The sequence below is a fragment of the Zonotrichia albicollis genome, chromosome 1 (genome assembly GCF_047830755.1).
Source record: "Zonotrichia albicollis isolate bZonAlb1 chromosome 1, bZonAlb1.hap1, whole genome shotgun sequence".
Lineage (NCBI taxonomy): Eukaryota > Metazoa > Chordata > Aves > Passeriformes > Passerellidae > Zonotrichia > Zonotrichia albicollis.
In genome coordinates this window covers 107,922,411-107,948,233 of record NC_133819.1, presented here as the reverse complement: position 1 = coordinate 107,948,233, position 25,823 = coordinate 107,922,411, and the positions used below count along the sequence as shown (strand labels likewise).

General features: G+C 40.4%; 2 protein-coding genes across 2 annotated transcripts in view; one reads left to right on the top strand and one right to left on the bottom strand.

Annotated features, from left to right (window-relative positions):
• NPC1 (NPC intracellular cholesterol transporter 1) overlaps positions 1-9,106 on the top strand; it is a 26,406-nt gene extending 17,300 nt beyond the window's left edge. The window contains exons 14-25 of the mRNA XM_005490707.4: positions 61-175; positions 1,000-1,127; positions 1,217-1,357; positions 1,934-2,023; positions 2,137-2,327; positions 3,100-3,215; positions 3,766-3,895; positions 4,587-4,787; positions 5,566-5,797; positions 6,830-6,943; positions 7,696-7,858; positions 8,482-9,106. Coding sequence (XP_005490764.2) covers positions 61-175; positions 1,000-1,127; positions 1,217-1,357; positions 1,934-2,023; positions 2,137-2,327; positions 3,100-3,215; positions 3,766-3,895; positions 4,587-4,787; positions 5,566-5,797; positions 6,830-6,943; positions 7,696-7,858; positions 8,482-8,564 — 1,704 coding nt within the window. The 3' untranslated portion in view covers positions 8,565-9,106. The remainder of the gene's footprint in view (positions 1-60; positions 176-999; positions 1,128-1,216; positions 1,358-1,933; positions 2,024-2,136; positions 2,328-3,099; positions 3,216-3,765; positions 3,896-4,586; positions 4,788-5,565; positions 5,798-6,829; positions 6,944-7,695; positions 7,859-8,481) is intronic.
• RMC1 (regulator of MON1-CCZ1) lies at positions 9,022-25,823 on the bottom strand. The gene is made up of 20 exons (XM_005490706.4): positions 25,535-25,823; positions 22,882-22,958; positions 21,498-21,582; positions 21,093-21,149; positions 19,916-20,002; positions 18,604-18,744; positions 16,906-17,009; positions 16,349-16,438; positions 15,605-15,710; positions 14,202-14,313; positions 13,163-13,207; positions 12,701-12,754; positions 12,264-12,392; positions 11,821-11,927; positions 10,988-11,107; positions 10,712-10,789; positions 10,445-10,549; positions 10,291-10,359; positions 9,918-10,143; positions 9,022-9,199 (listed from the first exon to the last, which is right to left on the bottom strand). The coding sequence occupies exons 1-20, from the start codon at positions 25,763-25,765 to the stop codon at positions 9,120-9,122; spliced, it is 2,103 nt and encodes a 700-aa protein (XP_005490763.1). The 5' UTR covers positions 25,766-25,823; the 3' UTR covers positions 9,022-9,119.

The window sequence follows — 25,823 nt, the reverse complement described above, 5'->3', positions numbered from 1 at the left end:
ATGAAATAGCTTTATAAATTGCATGATTCCTAACAATAATAAATTATTGCCTTAAAACAGAGAGATGAACGCCTTCAGGGTGAAACTCTGGATAAACAGATTGGCAGAGTCTTGGGAGATGTGGCACCCAGTATGTTTCTCTCATCCTTTTCAGAGACTGTGGCATTCTTTCTTGGTAAGACTCCTTTAATTTTTGAAGATAAGGGCCTTATCATAACTGCATGTTTCAAGAATAAATGCGATATTAAAATATAAAAGCAAAATAAGAATTTGTAGAGGCCGTTTAGCTTAGTTGTTCATTGTTAATATCAAGTTAAACTTCTGCTGGGGATAGGCATTGGAGTACTTTAAGAGTCTGGCATAGTTAAAAAGATCCATAGTTAAAAAGCTCTGAATCTGTCCAGCCTTTCAGCCTGAAAGACTGGGGGTTTTTACTGACTGACAAGTCTCAATTTGACCTTAGGAATAGATCAAATACCAGGGTGTATGAACTCCTGTATTGCATTTATTCATCTTGCCAAAATGCCCCTTGATTGGAAAAATGCCCCTATGACAGATTTATGTTTGAGGCTCGCATGATAATGTTTTAGAGGTAAATCTTTTGTTGCCCTACAAGTATAATTTGGTCTTCTTTCATAATAGCTTTGTTTACCTGCAGAGTAATTTGTCATTGGATCAACTTGCATTGAAGTGGCTTAATATTGAAGCAAGATGTTGCCTGACAGCACTCCTTAACTGCCCTGTTACACAGGCTGCACCTAAATTTGGGATTGAGAAATGGCTTAGAAGGAGTCACTCCTTTGCACAGCCTCAGTGCTGTTAAATAGGTCAAAGACAGCAGCTGTAGCCAGGCTTGTATGGGCTGTTGCCTTTGCTGTGGAAAGAAAGGCTCTTTGTCCTGCTATAAGGCTACCACTTAAACTGGATGTTTGTCTAGCAAATGCTGGTGCATTGCTAGGAGAAGGGAGCTGTCTTAACAAAGTGGGTCACTTCCTCCAGGGACACTGTCTACGATGCCAGCGGTTCGCACGTTCTCCCTGTTTGCTGGAATGGCTGTGCTCATAGACTTCCTCCTTCAAGTCACTTGCTTCGTCAGTCTCCTGGGCTTGGATATTAAGCGTCAAGAGGTGAGTATAAGTGCACCTGTAACTGCACTGTCACAGGGATGATGGCATCTGCAGAACTGCTCTAACTGTGGCATTTAATCTGTTTTCAGAGTAACAGACTGGATATTCTGTGTTGCATCAAAAGCAGTGAAGAAATGAGTGGAGTCCAGCGTTCTGAGAGCATGTTATTTCTGTTCTTCAAAAATCTGTTTTCTCCATATCTCCTTAAGGATTGGATGAGACCAATAGTAGTATGTATAATCTATTTCAAGTAAGCAGTCATCTAAACTTGAGCAAAAGAGCAGTGAGCGTGAAGGCCTAAATAGGGAAGAAGAATCTTCAATACAGTGAAACAAATGAAGCTTCTAGTTTTTTGGTTCTTGGCATAAGAATAGAAGTAAGCTTTTGTAACTGCAAAAGTATTTCAGTAAATAGAGGCTTGATTGTGGATTGTCTAAAGCCCCAGTTTAAGAGTTGCATTGCAATCAATCAAATTACTTTAGCCTATGTAAAAAAACCAGCATGTAATGGCTTCTATACTGCATTAATCCAGAGCGTTGTTGATGAATCTGTGATTCAGTTTAAAGTTACCATGTTTATTTACAGAAGGTGTTTGTAACCTTCACTGATCATTTCTAGGAATAAATTTCCTTACAGTCCCAAAGGGACCCCTCAGTAGCTATGTTGTACTACCACTGTTATATTAAGCCTGGGTAGCATATTTAAACTAGAGCCTCTTTGCATGGTTCCTGTTAGCTTAACAAATTACTCCTATTGCCCGTTGTTTCTGTGCAGTTCTCACGTCCATGGATTTGCTTTTTTTGCAGATAGCAGTGTTTGTGGGTATCCTGTCATTCAGTGCAGCAGTTATGCACAATGTAGAGATTGGGCTGGATCAGTCTCTCTCAATGCCAGATGTAAGTCTTATGATCGTGTCACTGTTCAGCAGTTTGTGGCTGAATTGAAACCTTGATACCTCGTTGTGCTACCTCAACGTTCCGTAATAGTAACTCAAAACTTTCCCTTGAAGGACTCCTATGTAATAGATTACTTCAGCCACATCAGCAAGTACCTGCATGCGGGTCCCCCTGTCTACTTTGTCCTAGAAGAAGGACACAACTACACCACTTTGGAAGGGCAGAACATGGTGTGTGGTGGAACGGGATGTAATAACGATTCACTTGTCCAGCAAGTCTTCAATGCTGCGGAAATTGGTAGCTAGTAAGTCTTTCATGCTTGTTTCTGCATAGTTGCATGGAAGAGGTGTAGCAGAGCACTGTGTCCTCCTGATTTACTCAGGCTCAGCTGCTGGTTGTAAACTGACATTCTATTTTATTTGCTTTGTATTATGGGTTTGGGAGGGAAGGGGGTTGGAAGCAGCTGTGACAGTCTTCTAGAGTGAGGATAAAACTGGTGTGGACTGATGGGATACATTGATGTACTTGAGTTTGGAAAAGGGGCTTGATCCTTCAAGGAATCTTGGAATGGTAGTAAGAATAACTTGTGAAAACCTCTCAGCAGGGTTATGATGATCTGGAAAATGACTGTATGCTCAGCTTCTAAACCTGGTGAATAAACTAGGCTACCTAGGGAGGCTAAGCAGGAATTTTATTTGCAGCTAACAACTCAAGGAAGTCTTTACCCAATTACCCATTTCAGCCTAACTGAAGGAGGAGCTTTGCTTGAAAACTGAGACAACAGAGTGTGGAATAGGATGGGGAACAGAGTGGGCAGGGCAATGGAAAGCTGAGCTTGGCAGCAGAACAAGATGCAGTGAAAAAGCTCCTGCAGTTTTCTAGCTGCAGTGTTCTGAGCTACCTGAGCATTATGGCTCTTGGATGGGGTACTGGAGCGTGGGACTATATAAAGAGCTGAGTAGATTTGACAAGAATGAGTTGACATGGCATAAATTGGTACTGGAGAGATCAAGTGATATGTTTTGGAATTAAACATAAAATTACTGATGATGGATATGTTGTGTTATTTTTATTAGCACAAAGATAGGCTATGCCCCATCATCCTGGATTGATGACTACTTTGACTGGGTGAAGCCACAGTCGTCCTGTTGCAGAGTCTACAATACCACTGGACAGTTTTGCAATGCTTCAGGTATTGGCATCCATCTTGTTGCTAGTGAATTAGCTTGGTTTATAAGTTTCACAGCCAAAACATTTCCTCATGGTATGAGTCAAGTGAATACCTTTTCTTACTGTAAGTAGGAACCTCTTGAGTTATCCTCTTAATTTATTTGAACTGCTGTTTGAGTGAGCTTAAATATTCTACTGGAATGCTGCAGACTGAAAACAGCCTACCTAGACAGCCAATGTAACTTGCTGTAAAAATTCTGATCCTTCTGTTGGCCTTCTTAGAGTACACAAACTTGGTGCTCTGCTTTTGTTCAGGCCCTTCAGTTGGGTGTAGTTCTCATCGGATCTAATGGAGATAAGTGCACAAGTAAGAATTCTCTGACGGCCCTTGCCGTAGTAGCAATAAATCAAATTAAGGACTACAAATCTTACATGGAATTTCAAGACGGATCAGTTAGTTCATCAGTAAAAATGCTTTTTATGGAATTGCATCCTGTAGTAATGCAAGTCAGAAGTTCCCAGTGTTAGGAAAAAGAATTCTTGTAGGTGACCTCCTTCCTGTATTTCTTCAGTCAGCGATCCATCCTGCACTCGTTGTCGACCACTGACTCAAGAAGGCAAGCAGAGACCACAGGGTGAAGACTTCATGACCTTTTTGCCAATGTTCCTATCAGACAACCCTAATCCTAAATGTGGCAAAGGGTAAGAGCTTTATTCTATGGACCCTGCTTAGACCAATGTGTCAGAGATATTTGCTCTGGCTTTTGTCTGGAGGTTTGATGGCTAATGTCCTCCTAAAAGCCGTACAAACATTGACATCTCACGAGTTCTGTACTGTTTTCTGAAAAAAACCCAAATGCATCATCAACTAAATGGAACAGCAGCTTTCCCCTGTAAAAAGAGAGACAATATCTATGGTCAGTCTGTTCTAGAATATCCTGTGCAATCTTGAAATGTATTGTGCTCTGAAGCTTTTTTAGTTTTAGAAACTGCTAGAAACAACTACCAGCTGTTAGCTCTCTAAAGGACATCTACAAGAGAGCTGGAGAGGCACTTTTTACAAGGGGGTGTAGTGATAAACAAGGAGGCATGGCTTTAAAATGAAAGAGGGTAGGTTTAAAATAGATGTTAGGAAGAAATTCTTTACTCTGAGGGTGGTGAGGCACTGGAACAGATTGCCCAGAGAAGCTGTGCCATCCCTGGAAGTGTTCAAGATGAGGTGGGATGGGATGTGAGCAGCTGTAGTCTAGTAGAAAGTGTTCGTGCTCATGGCAGAGGTGCAGCTAGCTAGATGATCTTATGCTTCCTTCCAACTCAAACCATTCCATAAGATTATTTGTTATAAAAGTTAATAAATTTGAATGGTGCTGACATCTGCTACCTGTTTTTATAGAGGACACGCTGCATATAACTCTGCTGTCAACTTCATAAACAACAAAACTGAGGTGGGAGCCACTTATTTTATGACTTACCATACTGTACTGAAAACATCATCTGATTATATTGATGCCATGAGGAAAGCTCGGATTATAGCAGACAATATTACTGAAACCATGGGCATCAAAGAGAAGAACTACCGCGTGTTTCCTTACAGGTATGGTTAGATCTTTCTTGCCTTGGTGACAAATACTGGAGCAACACAGAAAAGGTGCTGGCTAATAACATGTTAAAAACCTGAGTTTTGTCTAACAGAAGGTAATGCAGAGACTTGGGGATTTCTAGTAAAACTAGGAAGATATAATTTGTATCCATAGTACTGGCCTCTTTCTACTGTCATTGATAATTAATTTAAATCCTTCACTACAAATGTAGATATGACTCATTTTGGGGCATTTCATAGTAGGGTTTAATAGTTCAAACAAAAGCAGGTATGTTGACATGGGTAGTTGCAACCTGTGATCTGAATGTATTGACTTCAGATAAGTTATTTAAATGTAAAGCAAATGCAACAGAAATGTCAAGTATAGGAGTACCACACTGAAATTGAGTTGGAGTTGATATCTGTGCATCTGAAATACCGATCTCTGCATCAAAGAATCCTACCTGCACTTATGGTCCATCTGCAGTAGCTCCTGTAGATACCTAAAGGGATCTGAGCACCTGCCTTCTGGTATCTGCTGTAGCTGCCGATGTTGAAATATGGGAATTACACTGACTTTGAGACCATGATCTTTATTTGAAGTGTTAGTGAGGAGTTAACCCCTACAAAATGCTGGCTGTTACACGATACTCCACTGACAAAAGGAAGCCAGTTTCTGTTGGTGATTTCTATGGGGGAGTGGGGGAACTACTTTATCCTTAGCACAGAAGCTAATAGAATATTAGCATATCAAAGGGAAGATGGCTAATGACAACCTCTCTTTTTTCTACAGTGTGTTTTATGTCTTCTATGAACAATACCTGACAATTGTGCATGATGCTATCTTTAACCTCTGCATCTCTTTGGGATCAATATTTCTGGTGACAACTGTGCTTCTTGGTTTTGAAGTATGGGCTGCTGTTGTGGTTTCAATAACTATTGCTATGATAATTGTCAACATGTTTGGAGTGATGTGGCTCTGGGGAATCAGCTTGAATGCAGTTTCATTAGTAAATCTTGTCATGGTAAGTCAAGAAGACCTCTCTTTGCTTCTGTTTCCAAGTTTTGAACAGTTCTGTTGCTACATATATACTTGTGATACTGAGGAGTATTCAGCTACTAAACTTTGACAGACCTTTGAACAGTAGTGGAACTACCTTAACATATCTAGAAGAGAAACCAAGTTTATTCTGACAATTAGTCAGAATAATAAGATACAGCAGTTGAATTATACTGCATCTGGTGGAGGTCACTCTTGTTTTGCAGCAACAGCTGCATTGCTGCTGTCTAGGCTAGGTGCTGCTCCACATCAACACAGGTGGCTCGTGCCGAAGGGGAGGATGCATAGGTTTGTCTGCTGTGTTTATGTTCTACAGAGTAGATCTGGGATGTGCTAGCACCAGTATTGTTCCTGCATAAGTGGATGGAATCATCTGGGCAGAAAGCCTTGGTAAAGCACTCCAGAACCAGCTCCAGCAAGCAGCTACTGGTTGCTCTGGCCTTACTGTTGTCTCTAGAGGTTTGTGGCAGGTCTGAGGGCTAGTGTAAACTGTTGGCCCATGTTACAATTGGATGTATGTTCAAGGAAGTCTCTCTACTAGATAAGGCTAAGATTAGCTGTGTTCAGTTAGTGTTGCAAATGACTGATCAGCTGAATTGTCATGGTATCAAATCAGGATGTATATTCAGTGTTATTCTAAAGCAATGTTATTGCAGCTAATAGTTGTAAACTGATTCTAATGTTCAATGTTCACTATGTGCACTGTATCAAAGCCAGCTTGCTGCAACCTCAGGAAACTTGACCTCTAAAACAACCTCATGTTCCACTTCCTGTTTGATTGCCTGTTAGTAATGACTGGTGGTAAAACACTGTGTGGTAAACACCTGCAACAAACAGCCTCTGGGAAGCAACACTAAGTTTGTAACTTCCCATGGTACTTTAACTGTGGGGAGTGATGACTGCTGCTAGGAGTCTCTCTAACCCATCCAGAATTCTGAGACCTTGCTATCAAAGTGCTGATCTAACTGAAGTTTTTACATTTCCTTTCACTCTCCAGAGTTGTGGAATTGCTGTGGAATTCTGCAGTCATGTGACAAGAGCATTCACCATCAGTACCAAGGGCAGTAGAGTGGAGCGTGCAGAAGAAGCTCTGTCTCACATGGGCAGCTCAGTGAGTATCTGCTGGCTGGGGAGGGGAAAACAAGTAGCCAAATAACAGCCTTACTATTTTAAGAAATGTTATAGGTGACAGTCTTAAGTCATAAAGATGGCCTTGCTTTTTCTTTTTGGAATGCTTAAAGCTCTTAAGGTTAACACAGGCTTCTACTAGTAATAGGGGTTAATCTGATGTTAGTACTACCTAATAGTAGAAGAGAGCTAAGTGCTTTAGCTGAACTAGTAGTTTGGATAAACCTCAGATTGTCCCATTAAAATTCAAGTGTTTCTCTTCCAGATAGAGGTGACTAGGAAAGGTGGTTGTGAATATGGGATGTAGTTGGAGCTTGTAGGGAACAAGCAGGACTTGGTGTTTAGGCAGTAGTGTCATGTCACTTGTCTTAGACTATGTGACATGTATGGGGTTGGAATGGACAGTTCTTGTGATGTGTGTACCATACTCAGGTACAGAACTTAACTGGAATGTGAGTTAAATTAAGTAATGGTTTTCACTTGTATCTGCCTGACACAAAAATTAATTAGGTGGCTGTACAGATCAGAGTGGATTTTTAATCATACCGAGCCTGTCCTGTGGGACCAAAAAGATGAACTTGTCTACTGAGTGCATCTTGATTTGGTTCTAGACTGGCAGGGCAGGAAGTATACTGCAAATAGGAGCCTTAGATTATGCAGAAATGTTACTAAATGCTAAATAATTGAAGGAGATGGATTATATTAACTCCTACTTATCATTTTTTTTATTGCCAGGTGTTCAGTGGTATCACGCTGACCAAATTTGGAGGAATTGTAGTATTGGCTTTTTCCAAATCTCAAATCTTCAAGATATTCTACTTCAGGATGTATCTAGCTATGGTTGTGCTGGGAGCAACACATGGGCTGATATTTCTTCCAGTTCTGCTTAGTTACATAGGTAAGATGTGACAGTCTGCTCTATACCACACTTCAAACAAAAATAGCTGTCTGTGGACTTTCCATGACATGGAAAGGTTTGCAGAGATGAAAAGCAGCACTTGAATGTGCCTCTCTCATCCAAGTGGCCTGTCCTTTGGAAAGCAGAGGCTGACTGCTGGCACTGCAGGCTCACTGTTGTGGGCTTGCTGAACTGCAGCAAGCAGTGCCTGGCCCAAGTGGTTGCGCTTTGCTGTGCTTTGTGAAGGTGCCTGCTGTCCCACAGAGCAGCAGGCTTAGCATGTTTCAACCTGGGGCCAGGATGGTGGGTGGAAGCAGCAAACCTCCTATGAGTCACCGTTCCTGCATTTGCAGAAACAATCTTGCCTTTCAGTGAGGATGGTCTGAGCACTGTCCTCTTGAATTTGATAATGCATGTGTATAGTGTAGCCCTGAAGTAAGGCTCAGTTTAAGTCTACCTTTAACGGGCTTAAGACTGATGGGGATTCATCTCCCACTGTCTTTGTTGAGGCTGGCAGCTATTAACAGCTGAGCAGAAGCAGGTTTCTGACTGTTAAGCTGGCCCTAGACAGTAAGATCATGCATGATTCCTGATGCCTTTGGTAACTGTGTTCTCTCACTCAGGCCCATCAGTCAATAAAGCTAAAACTCGTGCTGCACAAGAGAGGACCAGAGGTACAGAGCGGGAAAGACTCCTCTACTTCTAGTTTTTAACAGTGTTCAGTGGACTGCCTGAACTGTGGCTTAGGCCCAGCTCCTAAGAACTGAAGCGCAGCAATGTTCTATGACTATCACACTGTAACCACCACAGACTTGACTCCTGCACAGATTCAACTAGAAGATACCAGCTGCAGCTTTGGACATAGCTTTAAACTCAGGAAATGCTAAGTGTGGCTCAAGTAACAGTATTATAAAACTAGATGCATTAATAAGATTACTAAAACACTTCTGTTTTCAAGAGGTTGCATCTTTTTCCTTCAGAAACTTAAACCAGCTGTAGTGAGAGTTGAATAGCATTTTGTCAATGAAATTAGGGTGATGTGTATGAGAATGGACTGCTAAACCACTGACACTAATTTTAAATGCAGGTCAATGCAATTTTTGTCTCTATTTTTAGGGGGAAGCCATCACAAGTTGTAATATTTTTAGTACTATTTGCCAAAATGTCTTGTATATACTTTATTATAAAATAGCCATTTTGTAGTTCAAAAATCTACTTAAATGCAATAAATTAAGTTTATACATTTCAGTTGAAGAGTCTTTCAGAATGTTGTGGGTTTCATAAGAGCATGTTCTCCAAAAACTTGTTTGAAGAAGGTGACATGTTCTTCACAGTGCTCACCTACAGGAGACAAAATAAAAGTTCCATGTTCACTTTCCAACTCACAAACCAAGAACCAAGATTGTGTAGTTTCATTTACCTTCATTTATTGGTATTAATTCTTATCTTAAATGTGTTTGAGTACCAGAGTTGAACAAACAGAAAGCATTGGAATACTGAGGTATTTCCAGTCCTGTGACTGGTATTCTTGAGGTGAAGCAGAGGTTTGATCTAGTTCATGGATCTAACCAGCAGATTCACAGCCATAAGAACCCTTTACTGTCAAGATGCAAGAGTGTGGGGTGGGATTCTACACCTACAGAATGTCTGGTGGTTACAAACGTTGCTGGTGCAAGGAGTTTGGCTTGGCTTTTAAAGAAAGAACTGTAGCATAAAACAGGCCTTGAATTTTTGTAATTAGTGGAAATAGACAAGTGAACTCAAAGGTTTCCCAGCCTGGTTGCTGACTTCAGAAGAATGCACAAATTGGAGATAATGGCTCTGCTAACCAAGCAGTGAGAGCAAATGCAAGTCAAACAGGTTCATCTGCAAGTTTATGTTTAGTTCAGCCTCTTTACTCCTGGGTGCAGTAGACAAAGGAGTAAGACAAGTTAATTTGGAATTGTGCTTAAAGGTGAATATAAAATATAGGCTAAACTATGCCAAGAGTTTTATCACCCAATACAGGCTCAACTGGATTGCACACCTGAGTATCTTGGTCAGACTGCTTCTCCCTTACCTGGTGTGAAGCTGGGGTTTCCCCGTAGCCGCTGGTTTCTTTGTTCAAAGAAGCGGAATATGGTGTAGAAAAGCATCTCATCCTCTGCTTGTTTCGCTGCATCGAGGAATTTCCGGGCTGAAATGCTGTCGTGTCCTCCAATACCCCTGATGAATCTCAAGGCAGCCAAAACTTGGTGTTTGGACAACAGAACTTCCACTATTTCATCATTTGCTGTGGAAAGTCTCTGTGAAATCAAGCACAGCTGTAAGACACTGCTTCTAATGCATGGAAATGATTGATGCTAGTTAATGACTTCAAGCCTGCTCAGGGAAGCTGTTTGACCAGTCTAACCCACATGTGACAGGGAGTTACTAGAGTCAGAAATGCTTACTTTTAACATGTCCAGTGAGAGCTGATGTGCAGGAGGGTAAATGCTTTCCAGGGACAGTAAGAGACAAGCCTAGGGCAAAAGTAGAAATAACCTTAAAATTCTGAAGACTTCCCACCTCCCTCACTAGCCTATTAGAGCTACTTGTCTTACATACCAAGGGCTTTGAGTCACTGAGCACATGGTACTGCAGAAACTGATGGAGCATGTAGAACAAGTTGTGTTGAACAAGGGTTTTGATGACCAGCTCATACAAGTAGTGCTGTGAATGTAGAAAGAAGACAATCAAAGGCATGTCTCTATATGTGTTTTTACAGTCTACAAGTCAATATTGTATACAACTCACACATGTGACCAAGACTAGACTAAAACTGCATGTAATTTCATGGAATGGGGCAATGTACTTAGCACATGAGTGATTTACCTGAACGGCAATCTGGAACTGGTTGAGAGAGCGAATGTATTCCATCAATACAGCTATAGTGAACTTGTGAGGTGCTTCCTGCACAAAGAAGGAAATGTTAAGTGGAATTTGCATGGCTTCTCTGTTAATAACCCCACAAAAATAGGCATCAAAATACCCTAATCCTGACAAAGCTTCCTGCAGCCAGTTTCAAGCCATCAACTTACACTGGCTGATCTGAGACTGCTGCCAAATTAGCCCTTAAATTTATTTCATTAGCCCTTAAAATTAACTTACCTTCTTCTCTGTAAAAACAGATAAAACATGTGTGTACATATCAGACTGGTCAATAACTGCTTGAGTGCGGACAGGCCGTTTCAGGAGTGGATTACTTCTACTCAGGCCTGTTTCTACCACCTAGGAGGAAAAAGAGGTCTTAAGAAAAAAAACTAGTGTAGTACAGTTCTGAGTCAGTCTCAATTGTACAGACTGTTTTCTGTTTCAAACACAACTATAAACTTGTTGCATTAACAAGGAAATTCATATCTGTGGTCATGTTATATCAGATGCATCTTGTTCAGTGAGGATTTCATACTAAATTTAAAACTTCTTTTTAAAGTTATATAAATACAGCTGCTCTTATATACCTCAAAGCCAGGAGATGAATCTAACTACACTGAGACAGGCCCTCAGGCTTAGAAGAGTTTTGAGTATGTGACTGTACTCTGAGTTAGTGTTGAATTTGGTACTTTAACAGAAGTAGCAGATATATCAGGACTGCCTGTTATGCCATGATACAATGTGCAGTGAAATCAGTGCTTTGGAAACCAAGGTAGTAGGTATTGATTCAGAGTTGCTTTTTCAGCTTCTACCTTCTCTCTGCTTTCAAGCACTGGGGTATTTTAACTCATCACTCTGGAGATGAACTATACCTGTCACACAAGTGTCAAGTGGGAGTCTTAGTGCATTTCCCACAGCAGACTTTTACTTGTGAGACTCAGGCAGTCAGGACCTTTGGAGGTAAGCCCACATTTCCTAAGTAGAAAGGAGCATGCCTTCACCTTGATACCACCTGAAAAGCAAAGAGCATTGTCCTGTCTCTGTAAGCTGCTATAGCTAACACGGTTTACCATTGTATAGCTTTGCTCAGCTTCCAAGTACTTCTTATATTCATTATTCAGTTTGTCAAAAACAGTTGCAATCACAGACAGTGATCCTCTCTCTGGCTCACTGAGCACTGAAAAGATAAAAAGAAATAATTATGAGAAGAAATAACCAGGCACCTGAAAGTTGCCTTTTATAAAAGGTGATCTCTATTCTCTATCTAATTTTTAAGAAATGCTTTCAATCATGTCATGTGTATTTGAATTGAAGTGGGGGGAAAGTTGAATTTTTCATGTTGTTACATTCTTTCAGAATAGTGACTGAGGGTTGTTGAGGCAAATGACATCCCAAGGACCAAGGCAGCTTCAGAGGTGATCTCATCTCTAAGAACAGCTAAGCTAACTTGGGTGAATATTTATGAATAAGCAGTATTGTACCTTCAAGATACATAAAACACACTTGAACTTACTTTGAGAGCATACAGACAGGATAACCATTTTGCATTCTTTTCTTTGGAGAAGGAAATCCATTAGTTTTCCTTTATCTAGCAGGAGGTTAACCACAGGTTCAAGTTTCACTTGAAGACTCCAGAGGTAACCTTGATTTGAAGGAGTAAACAAAATGAATTGTCTTGTACAGTATAGCCTAGACTTACAACTTTTCCACCCTTAAATGAAAACACATTGAGATTGTTTATTTGCCTTTCTAAGCCCATATTTTAGAGCAACATTACCCTTGAAAAGTTGTAGTAGAGATAGCTAATCCTCTAGTTAACACTAGCAAGAGCAATCAACTCAGCAGATGTACCTAGTAAGTCCCTTCAGCTTTAAGCTCTTTTGTGCACTGCAAGTGTAAACTTGCCATCCTGATATTGAATATTGTAGAGCCCAAAAGCTCACCACTTACCTTCACTTGCACTGATGATAATATCAGGTTGAAAGACAATCCAAGAAGAAGAATCTAAATGTTAAGGTTTTAACACCTATATTGACATTGATGCTAAACTGTTTCTCCTGAATTTACATTACTATAGAGAAGCAGATCCCATTAACATACTTTCATTTACTGTCACTTCTGAGGCTTTGAACCATGCTCTTGGAATGATATCTTCAATTTTATGGTGTACCTATTCAATCATTACACACACATGTCTCAGATAAACAGGAAATGTGGTATTATACTAGACTTCAGTTTTTACAACTCTCTGAAAGCATTGTGAGGCTATTACGAAGCATATTTTGTCTTGAGGTACATGTGCAAAATCAGCCAGAACTGCTCTGTTAAGGAGCCAAGGTAACAAATGCGACCTTCTTTCCTGCTTGATACATAGAATGAGGTTCTCACTTCTTGAGAGGATTTAAAGGATACAGAGTTTACATGGAACAGGAGCCTGACTTGTCACAGAGGCTGGGCCTGCAGAAAAAAGAACATCAGGTGAAGAAGAGTAGTAACTCTGGCAGCTCCCCTGTACCAAGTGTTTTATGCTGAAAAGGTAAATGTGGAGTGTAACACTCTAGCATTTAGTCAAAAAGAAAGATCCATTTCTCTGTGTAGCCAGATCTACAAAGAAAATCTGACGCTGAGAAGGCAAACAAATCCTTCAAAACATGACTGTTTTGTTTCTCAGCCAAGTGAAATGTGTGTAGAAATATTCCAGCTCTAGTACTGTAATTCTAGATACACAGATTTCATTTGCTGTATTTAAATGTATACTCTTTAAAAGGAAGAGTGGTTGGTACATTCTGATCCTAGCCTTTGTTTAATACAAATCTCCATCTGCAGATTTATCATACTTGCTATCAAATGTTAGAGCTTTTAATGTGCAATCTTTCTATACAGAAGCATCTTTCTCTTCTACAAAGACAACCTCACTGTTTTATCACCTGCTAGTGAAACTATGCTCAGACTATTTCTATATCCCCAGCTTGAGGTGTCACACTTCTAGGACTGGAGAACAGAAAGGTAATCCAAGAAGAATCCAAGCATTTGAGTCCTAACACTGATTGTAGCATTAAACTGGTCCCAAACTTGATTCTGAGCTTGTATTTTCTTTCAGCCTCCAACTTCATAAGTCACACAGTCCTGACTTAAGCCAGAAAAGCATGAAGTGCTTTTGAGCACCCACAAGCTTTGAGAGCCATGGCCAAAAAACTCCCCACACCCAAACTTTTCAAGTGTAAAAGCAAAGTACTATAGGAAATGCACACCTTAAACAGCAACTCTTCTGTAGTTGGCACACACATTTGGAACACCAACTTCTCCTCAATTGCTTCTTACTTTCTTCCTTCCTCACCCTCTCCAATATGTGTAACTGAAGTGTTAGTAACCTGAAGCACTCCTGTCTCTGAGCTGTTACATTTAAGTACTCTTGCTAAGTGTTAGGTTATTCATTATATAGTGGTTCTACCTGCTACAGGTATCTGATAGGGTTGTATTGATCGAGGTGGAAGTACAAACTGATGGATTGTTGTGGACCCATCAAATTCTCCCTTCAGCTTGATGTCAAATATAACTGAAGTCTGCAATTAAAAAGAGGAAGTTAGTATTGATGGATGTGAATCACCACTCATTTGAATGCATTCAGTTTGCTTTTCACATTTCCATCCAGTATTCCCTGTTAGAACCATAGAATGGTTGGGGTTGGAAGGGATATACTGGGGTTGGTGACATTTTTCACTGATCAGGCTGTTCAAGGCCCCATCCAAACTAGAACTGAACCATTTCAGCAATGGGGAATCCTGTTCCAGGGTCTCACCACCCTCACTGTGAAAAGCTGCATCCCTTGCATCCCATCTAAATCTATCTCCCTTTGGTCTAAAACCACGGCCCCTAGAACTGTCACTACATGCCCTAGAAAAAAGTCTCAGTCTGTCTTGCACAACACATGACTTTGACACTGCATAAACTCTGAGGAAAACTGTCTATCTTCCTCACACTTCTACCATTCAGTCTGGTTCAACTCAAGTCACTAACACTTCTAACCCAGCATGGACCACCAGGGAAAGCAGCTGTGCTTTCAGTGCCAGTGAAATTTCAATTACTGGTCTCCCAAAGGCAAGGTGAGTAATGTTTTCTGGGTTTCTGTAGTCATGTTTATCGTTTGACCAAAACACAGGGGAGGAAGTGCTCTGGGTTAAATGCTAATGTGTAGAATTAACATGAAATATAACTGAAACATCAACTAATCCCCCGAGGAAGGTAATGTGACCCACTTCTTGAGGATAAACAAAAGATAATACCAGAACTCCAAGCCTTTTCCCAAGTTAACAGCAGAGTGGTACTTTAGCTTAACCACTGACCAAGCCTTGCTGCTGGGACTACAGATAAGAAGTTTTAACTGTGCTACCAAGATGCACAAGGAGGTTTGTGCTCATACAAGTTTTTAGAGAGCCAGGCCTTCAGACTAAAGGAGCTTATGTTTGTGTCACAGAAACATTATCATTCAAATGTTTGTGATATGGTAAGTTTCCCAGGATTAATAATTTAGTATCCAATTTAACTCTACTTCTTCATACAATGCATTAAAAGCCTACACAGTGGAGCAGCAAAGCATCATAGCAAACTGACAAGAAGCAAAAAGTGTAAGAAAAAAGCAGGCATTACCAGCAGCCCCGATTATATGTTAGCCCATCAGGACAGAAGGATACATTTGAATCTCTTACAGTGTTCTGGCTTTATTCCTGCAAATACTCTGGGTTTTGGCCAAGCTAAGCCCAAAGAAAAATAATTTCTAAATTAAATTATTAGGTTATTAAAACCTGCCCCTAAATTCTCAAAGTTATGGCACAACACAATATAAATAAATCAGACCTCAGTATCCTGATGATGTACTACCACCAAGTTATCCACTACATTCAGTGCAAACTTCCCAGTTCTGTTCAGCTTTAAAATATGTGTCTTCTTACAGGAGCCCTCTCTATAGAAACAAAGAGAAATGAGAACTGGTCAACAAGCCAATATAAGATGTCTTTTTGTCCTAGTTTTGCTGGGACTCAGTTTATTTTCTTCCTAGAAACTGATACAGTGCTGTATTTTGGATTTAGTATGAGAATAACACTGATAAGATACTGATGTTTTAGTTGTTGCTAAACAGTGCTTACTCTAAGCCAAGGACTTTTTGATTTCCCATGCTCTGCCAGCGAGGTGTGCAAGAAGCTGGGAGGGAGCAAGGCCAGCACAGCAGACCAGAACTGGCCAAAGGGATATTCCATATGCTAGGACATCATACTTGATATATAAAGTAGGGGAAGTTGGCCAGAAGGTACAGGTCAGTGCTTGGGACAGGCTGGGTGGTAACTGTTGCTGTGTCACTTGCTTTTCATGGGTCTTATTCCCTCCTCCATGCACTTTTCATTACTACTACTATTACTTTTTTACCTAATTTCACTTATTAAACTGGTTTTATCTCAACCTATGAGTTTGACCTTTTTCTGATTTTCCTGCCCCTCCCACCAGCGGTTTGGGGGAGCAGCTGGTGGTACTTGCCAATTGGGATTAAAGCACAACACTGACACAGATGTGAACTGCCACTAAAGTTCTTCATTCTGCTCTTACCTGGGTAAGTGATAGAGCACTACTTCTGCTCCTGTGCTGTTGGAAGTCCTTGAGTGATGCCTCAAATAGAGAACGTAAAGCTGCCCGTATCTAACAGGACAACAGGATTAAAGGATTATTTTCAATTAAGAACTCTACCAGTCTCTTAGGTAATCTCATCCTTTCTTCTGGGATAAAATGTTTGACTCTAAGTCAGGTAATCATTTAATTAAAAGTGAAAGATTAAACAATACTTGCATGACTATAGGCCATGCATTGTCATTTATCAAGTCTGGCATCTGTGAACGATTCCTCTACCAAAATTTCAACAAAGAAATGAAACATTCTCCAAATTTCTGTGGTAATCCAGAACAATGTGATGTAAGACTTCTCCATTTGCTGCCCCTCCCCACCTTGCCCCAAGAGGGTTGTTTAGATGCTTTGTTCAAGGCAGTATCTGAAGTGCTTTTAAGCAACAGCACTGCTAAAACAAGAAACAAGTGCAACCATTGTAACGTCCTTCCCTTCCTCCAGCATTCCCACACTGCCCCACCCTCCCAAGAAAGCGAGATACGCACATTGTAGCCATAGCAATATCTCTTTCAGAAAGGCTGAGCTTGGATGACTTGGGTGCTGCAGGCAACTCAATTTCAAATTTTGATAGTTTTGCCATGGTCCCGCTCTGTTAAAAAGCAAAACAAGAACTGTCACGACCTGAAGCGAAAGGGAGGAGCCGCCTTTGCCCAAACGCTGCATCACAGCGCCCCCTCGAGGCGAAGGGCGGTCATAGCCCAAACGAAAAGGTTTTGTGCTTTCTTTCCCTAAAAACCCCCAAGTGACTCTTAACGCACACCTCTGTAACTTCAGAAGCTTCATCATCTTGATTTTATGACTTCAGCTACAAAAATATTTCTATTTCAAGTCAGTCAAGGCAAATTTGTATGCAAATCCCAAGTACAATTGGTCTGGAGATCTCAAACAGAAATTCTCTTAACTTACTTTCCCTCTTCCAGAAAAGTATATACTCCAACTCTTAAATAACTGCTTCCTGGGAAGGAGAAAATATCACTACCTCCTACCAGTCACAGTCTCCTTTAGTTCCTGCCTTCTACTTAGAGCACATCCCTTCTCCTGCCCAAGGCTTCTGCTTTCCTCTTCCTCTTTTCTATGGAATTCATATTTAAGCAAGTTTTCACTGTTTCCAAAGCTTCTATTGAAATTAACTTCCTATTCTTACTGATTCATTCTCGAGAGTGAAGTGTGAATACTACAGAACTACTTCCTTTGCTAGATCTCTATTTTCAAGTATTACTTTAGTACAGGACTTTTCTCAAGAGATCTTTAAATATGACCTTCTGAACACAAGATAAAAATTATTTCACTTAAAGCTACAACTTGACACAAAATGGGAAGGGAACCATAACCTAAGTTGTTAAAAAGAAAACTGTGAAAGGCTAGTAGGTTCCTCCCAGCCACCTAAGGGAACATCATTTCAGGAAGCAGTACAGACCCTACACAAGATTAACACAGACCAGGAAACTCGTGAATAAGATGCTTTTCAATCTCTTCCCTTAAACTGCCACAGAAATCTTCCTAATCCATTGACAGGAGCAAGATAAATGCTGCAGTTCTTTTCCTAATTTTTAAAATCACCTGACTGCATCATTAACTGAAAGCAGATTCTGGTTTTCACAGCACACTTTTTCCAAGACAAAAAGCAAAATATTTTCCCAGTAACAATAAGTGTTGCCCACAGCAAAAAACACCAAAAGAAAAACTACTGTAGACAAAGCCCTCTCTAGCTTGGGACAACAGTTTTTTCTTAAGTGCTACCTCTTTTCTTTATCTCTTTTTCATCCAGTCATATCAGGGAGGTTATAAATATAATCACAAGAGAACGGCTCTTATTTTTGCTTTATCATATTACAGACAGCAAATGTTCATATTAAAAGTAAATCATAAATACCTATTTAAATGAAAAAAAAATTAAAGACATTTAAGTTGACAAATATTTAGTCACCACCAATTTTTTCTTTCCTCTCCCAAGGTCAGCTGTCCAGCCTTGTCTGGACACACATCTTTCCAAAGAGCATGTAAGAAAGAGTGAATTACCTAATTTTAAGCCATCACCTAGAAGCTACATTATAGATTTGCTTATTGTCATACAAGGATATGAACATATGCACCTTTTGGAAGAAATTCAAGCAACAGAATATTTGGATGAAGAAGCAGTTTAGGAAAAAATGACAATGCAAGTTTGGAACATATCCCTTTACCTTGAAATAGAATGGCTGCAGGACATTTCCAAGGACAGTGGTGGAAAGAAGGATAACAGAGCTCTCTGGACAATACATGTACCAATTGACATTAATACTCTGATTCTTCAGGAGCTTTAAACTTCGTTTCTCTGGCAATACCTGGAAACACGGAATATTATCATTATACTACCACCAGGATTCCAACAGCATAAATGGTAATTAATGCACAGGAGAAAGGTTAAGCAAGAAACAGACACATGTAAAGATGATTACCATGCTAGAATTAAAAATCAGAAACCTGACAATTACAGCTGAGGCCCCAGTTTACTGTAGCTAAGAAAGAATACACATCAAGTACTAATGAGCCTAAAGGTGCTGTGTTTTTCCACTCATCCAGATCTGGATATAAGTTCTGTGCAAAGTGGAGAAAACACCTGGCTTGATACAACTAGTGAAGTTTGATTAAAAAGTTCTTCTAACAATATTCTTGCTGCCTTCATTCCCCAGCCTCCTTAATCTTTTTTTTTTTTTTTAAAGTATGTAAATCAATTCTCTTAATTTCAAGGGCTTAAATATCCCCTCTTTTAAAAGACACTTATTTGATTTAGTCCTTTTACCTGCAGGGTTGACATTCATAAGCCTTTCAGGTGCTAAATATATATTCTCCCCCTCAATCAGCATGCAATAATGCTGCTTTTTCAGGAACTTTCTTTAGTACTAGTTATTAGTAACAGTAACCATGAGAAACATTCTGTCTTAGCTCTACGACTGAAACTATTGAAAATAGCACACCTTTTTTTAAGGAAGTGTTTGAATATCCATTACCATGAACGTTAGAAAGAGTTATTTATTCATTAGACATCTTTAAAAACACATGCAAAGGAAATTACATGTTACATAAAGGGTCTAGGACAAAGCTCCAAGTTGCAGAAGGGTACTAGCTGGTCAATTATTAGTTCTTTGCCACCTTTTAAGTATTTACACATCTCCCCCAATGCTGATTTGTTTTGTGTGAAGTGGTATTTCACATTAGATTAAAATACTCATTTCCATACAAGTCAAGAGCATCTCTTTATCGAGAGTTCCCAAGGCTTAGGTGAGTACTCCTTTATACAAAGTCTTAAAACCTGTAAATGATAAATTTGCCCTGACCTAAAAATGTATTCTTCTTAAAAAACTTTAAATTGTAGTCTGCAAACCAAATAGCAAAAATTGCTTTTTTAGCAGCACACTTTCTCAGTTACAGAGACAACAAAAGAATTCAAATATGCTGTTACAAATTTACATTTTCACATCTCTAAGTATGTCCTACGGGAGCTATTTGTATTACCTGGTAGAATTCAATTCCTTGATCTGTGATGAAGACAATTTCTGTAGAACTTGTCCAGCAGAATCCTAGAATATTGGCATTCTTTGTCTTTAACAAACAAGTAAACAAACACTCTTTTACTTGGAAAAATTAACTATTCAGGTAAGCTAATATTACTAAATGATGAACACAAGACCAAAGGCAATTTAGGTATCCAATCTCTGGAGTTAATACTTTTGGCCAACCAGACATCCAGCATGCATCAGCTGCTTTTATAATGCATTCCCAAACTACACATGAACACAATTACTGTAGGACCTGGATCTTTGGCAGCATGTAAGATTTGCAAGTTTATTATACAATCAAATTTTATTTTCACTCGAGATAAAACGAAGTTCCTCTGCTTCAAATTCTACTGCCAATTCAACCAGTTCCTGACATGAAAAGCAGGAAGAGAGTTTGAGAGAAACTAAAAACTAAATGAAAAAATTTGCCATGACTTCACTCAGAATCTACTCCTTTCACTACTTTCATTACCATAAAGGTTTTGCTAGAATGGTTTACTTAAACTCATAATCCTAAATAATGAAGCAGACATTGTTTCAGCTTTAAAAACTACAGGGATAAAAGGATCTGTGTAAATCAGATGTACAATAATTTACTTTAGCATTCTATTACCCAAAAATTTGTTTTAGTTAAAAGTTGGAAAATACCAAGCAATTACAATGGTACTTGTTTCTGGTAAATAATCATCAACAATTAGAAGGATTATTAAAAAATAGCAAACCTAATAAGAAAACTAGTAATAGCTTACTATTACTGATTAGTGACATTAGGAAAGAACATCCATATTAACATATCTGGCACTAATACAATCACTGCCCACTGTTTCTGTGGGCAGCACAGAAACATCAGGATCATCAGCACTTTGTCTCTTCTCCTTACCAAACCTTGACATTTGTTGCCCCCACAGCATTTCTGATCCCTCTAGGAAACAATTACATTCACAAGACAGGAAGTTTTTTCTGGTATTGTTAATACCTGTTTGTTCACTCAGTTTCAATAGACAGCAGTGCTGACATCTCATTTCCCTGATGTTAGTGTTTTTAAAGGCACCTCAGTGAGTTCTCTTGTAGTCACCAGCCTAACTAACAACAGAGTTTCCCTTAAGCATATAAGCTTGGGACATTTAACTCACCTTACATTCCTGTGTATATTCTAGCTGAGGGCTATCTGGAATAAAATTCAAAAAATCCTGCAAAAACACCCATTAAGTGGATTAGCAATAATGAAGCACAGACAAGATACATAGATAGAATAGATATTAGTTTATCCAATTGTCTTAGATGCAATATATATATCAGAAGAAAAACTTCTGTTCCCCCTCACTCTTGCCAGAATTGGTTCCCCTTTACACTTTTTGTTTAAATTATGATACTAGCAAGACAATGCTGCCTGATCAGCCTCTCAGAATGATGGAGAAATTTTCACTACAGCTGATGTTAGCCAATAGACTTCTTGAATATTTGTCTCAAAGAGTTTTACTCTGGAACTAGAGGATTTCCAGCTCCAATTCCCTAGCTGCAGGGTGTACATTTCTTACCACACTTTTCAAAGTTCTCTGCACAGCCAGAATCTTGTTCCCCAAGGAAAATTTGATGCACTTCACTTCTCCTTTATCCTCCATCCTATACAGAAAGAAACAGAAGTTATGGGAATATAATCTAAAATAGTTTCGTAAAGAATATACCCTAAAAAAGACAATGATGGAGGAAAAAAAAAAGGTCATGCAAATGCTGCTGAATACAGATTATTACTCTTGCCTGACTAATATATTCAAAACCCAGACTGAACAGAAAATGGCAGCTCACTCTTCAAAGTCCTGAACACATCAATTGCAGAATCATGGCTAAGCTCACACAAATTAGCACCTGAAACCACTGCAAATGCTCAGCTCTGTTGGCCTGTGATGTGGAACTGGAACCTCTGGGACTATCCAAACCTGCATCCTCAGTTCTGGACACCAGCATCCTGCAATCTGCTCCATTACTTCCAGAACTACTGCTAGTTGACACAATCTTCCTTTCCCACTAGGATACAGCCTCTGGAAGAACTTCTGATGTTAAAAAGAGAGTGAGGCTGTTTAAAATTAAATAAATTTTAAAAGTATTCTTACCAAACAAGCATCAGCACAACTGGCATGAATAAGGCATATATAGTTCCTCCAGCATGTGCTATTAAGTCAGGCCAAAGAGAGAGACAGTCAAGTATGAAAACACTTGGAACAGCATGAAGTATACTAAATATTTTCAGCTCCTTCAGGATTGGCAAGCGTAATCAAATGAGTAAGAAAAATAAACCCAGCAACTTTCAGGACAGGCCCTGTGCAATATCCAAGAGATCACAGTAAACAAATTTTATTACAAATTGCTTCATCCATATTTGGATTGATATGGAATAAAGGAACACTTCCTTACATATGCACACAGCAGAATACAAAGAGCCATAACTTTTCACAGAGACATATATAAAATAGTTTACTGTTGTCAAATTCTGCAAAAATGTTTCCACAAGAAATAGAAGACATAGGAGAAGCCCATTCAGATGAAATAAGGAACAGAACATGAGAAACCTACAACTAGGTTTGGACATTGTGCTTGAATCACAGACATCACTTGCTAAACTGTATCCTTGGATATGTCATTGTGCTGTAGGAATCACTCTCTCATATGTACAGCATGTTATAGTAAAAGACTGTTGTTTAAAAAAAAGAAGTCACAGCCTAATTACTTCTTCCCCCCAGAGACCACAGGGAGGGAAAAGCTTACCCTCTTAATTGCAAGATTGTACCTAAGAAGAAGTCAAAATAGGATCACAATTACTTGTCAATTATTTGTCAGTTTTATGCCTGAATTACAGCGGATCAGGACCAACCATCACATAATTTGAAGATTGCATCATTCTATCCCAACATAAAGGTGCCTTACCTGAAGGAAATAGGATTTCTGTCCTCCAAACCTTTAACAACAACCCCTGTAGCTCCACCAGATCGAACAGCAAAAACCTACAGAAAAAGTTTTGAATGTATATATTTAACTCTTTCAAAGTCATAACCTTCACCTGCTTCCTCTTCTATAAGCCACATCTTTTAATTTTTTTTACTAGACACAATTTTTGTTCTTCTGCAGATCTAACAGTTCACACTGAGACAATCTGGAATTCCAAGTTTACTTTGAGTTGTCAGATTGCATGGTACTGCAACAGTCTTGCAGGCATATTCTGAACTACTGGGCAAGTTAAATCAGTACAAATCTTTATAAACCTTTATCTTGGTTTTGTTTCTTTTATATTTTCCTAGTAAAAGTATCTAAGACATCAAGGCTTTGTTTAAAACAAAAAGGATCTCAGCTTGGGGACTGGGAACTCAATGACCCCGAAGCCTGATCTTGTCAGAACATGTTATTAAACAGAATAGTTTAATAGTAATAGATTTTCATAGAGATTTTCAATAGATTTTACCTAAGGAGCTTCAGCCAATATGCCCTATATCTAAGAATTCCTTTAGCCCAGCTTCACATATAAGTGTATAAAACCTGCTAGAGGTATGACACGTATTGAGCTGGAATAAGATAACCAAGAAAAAGAAAAAAAAAAAAAGTCATGATGTTACAAACTATGCCTAGCTTGGAAAAAGAAAAGGCAAATGCCTTATTGGTACTTCTTGTGTGTGTGTGCAGCAGCACCAGGCACACAGAGCAGGTCTCAGGGTGACAGGGACATTTTTCTGCACTATCAGCCACGCTGCCAGTCCACTATGCTCAGGCAGGAAATACACATATCGAGATTATAAATTGCAAGCAAGTCCACAGCCTTACTAGAATGATAAATACTTGGTTTAACTATTTTTAATATTATGGAGACAGAAAAAGAAGGCAACCCTCTCTTAATCTCAGCAAGATGAGAAGATTGCACGGACACATCTCTCACATGGGAAAGTGTCATTGAAATGCTGGTTACAAATGATTCAGAGACACACTGCAAACTACTTTATATAACAAGAAAACACAGAGAAATAAATTTACACTGGAAAATATGATCTTTCAAGTGAGCTCTCAACAACCAGCTTCTATGTAGTTATATCACATCCACACTATGATACAGCGTCTCCGGACAGGGTACTTCAAGTGGCCCTCAAAGGTAATGGTTTATAAGAAGAAATATCTGGAAAGTGGCCCAGTGCAAAAGGACCTGGAGATGCTGGATGACAGCAGCTGAACAAGAGCCAGCAGTGCCCAGGTGGCCAAGAAACCAGAAACCAAGATACATAAAATGTATCATGGATAGTGTGGCCAGCAGGACCAGGGCAGTGATTATCCCCCTGTACTCTGCAGTGGTGAGGCCACACCTCAAGTGCTGTGTCCAATTCCAGGCCCCTCAATTCAGGAAGCACACTGAGGGGCTGGAGCGTGTCCAGAGAAGGGTAACAGAGCTGGGGAAGGTCTGGAGCACAAGTCCTACAAGGAGCAGCTGTGGGAGATGGATTTGTTTAGCCTGAGGAAAAGGAGGCTCGGGGGGGACCTTATTGCTCCCTACAACTCCCTCAAAAAGGCTGCAGCCATGTGAGCACTGGCCTCTTCTCCCAGAAACCAGTGACAGAACCAGAAAACATCACCTTAAGCTGTACTGGAGAAGGGTTAGGTTGGACATCAGGAAGAATTTCTTCCCTGAAAGGGTGATTAGACACGGGAATATTCTGCCCAGGGAGGTGGTGGTGTTACTGCACCTGGAGCTGTTTAAGGAAAGCCTGGATGTGGCACTCAGTGCCCTGGTCCAGCTGACAAGATGGTGTTCGGTGAAAGGCTGGACTCGATGATCTCAGAGCCCTTTTCCAGCCCAAATGTTTCTGTAATCATTCTGAACAGAGTGCAACAGCAAGAAACACACCCCAGAAATATTGCTCCCTCTCCAAACATGCCACTGATCATGTCCACACATGGGGCAAGGCACGGCAGCTACACGGGGAAGAAAGCTTGAAGGTTCTAACTCCAAGAATGCTGAGGTCAAAGAAGAGTTAGAGGAATTATACATTGGAATGTATCCACATCTGTATAAGGCACATGACAGCCTGTGGATCTTTTAGCTGTGCTGAGCTAAACTCTCAGGAGCCCATATGGATATTAAGGAGAACCTGCTTAAAAGCACTAAAGCCAAGAAACGGCCACTTGGATCTGTGCCACAAAGACAGCTGTAATTATTCATTTTTTTTGAATATATTGAATTTCAGGAATTGAAAGGGGCGTGAAAATTTCAGGCAAATTAACCTAAGAGCAAAATGACAAAGTTTGCAAGTCAGGTGGGGACACTTGGAGCAGAAAGGAAAAGTGCTGACTCCGATGAATTCCAGAAAGACCTTAGGGCAGTGAGAGTAAAGCAGGTGAAATCCAACCTAATAAATCGGTAAAGGAAAAACAAAAAAATTCTACCGCCTCTAGCACGATGACAGGTCCTGAGGGGGAACAACCGGGTTCATGCCCGGCGGCCGAGGGACGGGAGGGAAGCAAAGCCAAGGGGAGGAGCAGCAGCGGCTCGGGCTGACCCCCCGGCCCGGCCCCGCAGCCCCCGGCCCGCCCGCCGCCCCACCTGCTTGTTGGCCTCGTCGAAGAACACGCAGTTCACGGGGTTCGCCTTCTCGAAGTGTACGGGCCGCGCGCACAGCGCCAGGTAGCAGCCGCCGGCCTCCGCGCCGCCCCGCGCTCGCCCCTCGCCCTCTTCTCCTCCTCCTTCTCTTCCCGCTGCTGCTCCTGCTGCTGCCGCTCCCGGCGCCTCGTCCTCGGCCGGCCCCGGCGGGTCGCGGCCCATGGCGGCGGCCATTGCCCACCCCGGCTCGCGGGCGGCCGCTTCCTGTTTACACTCCCCTCGCGCGTGACGC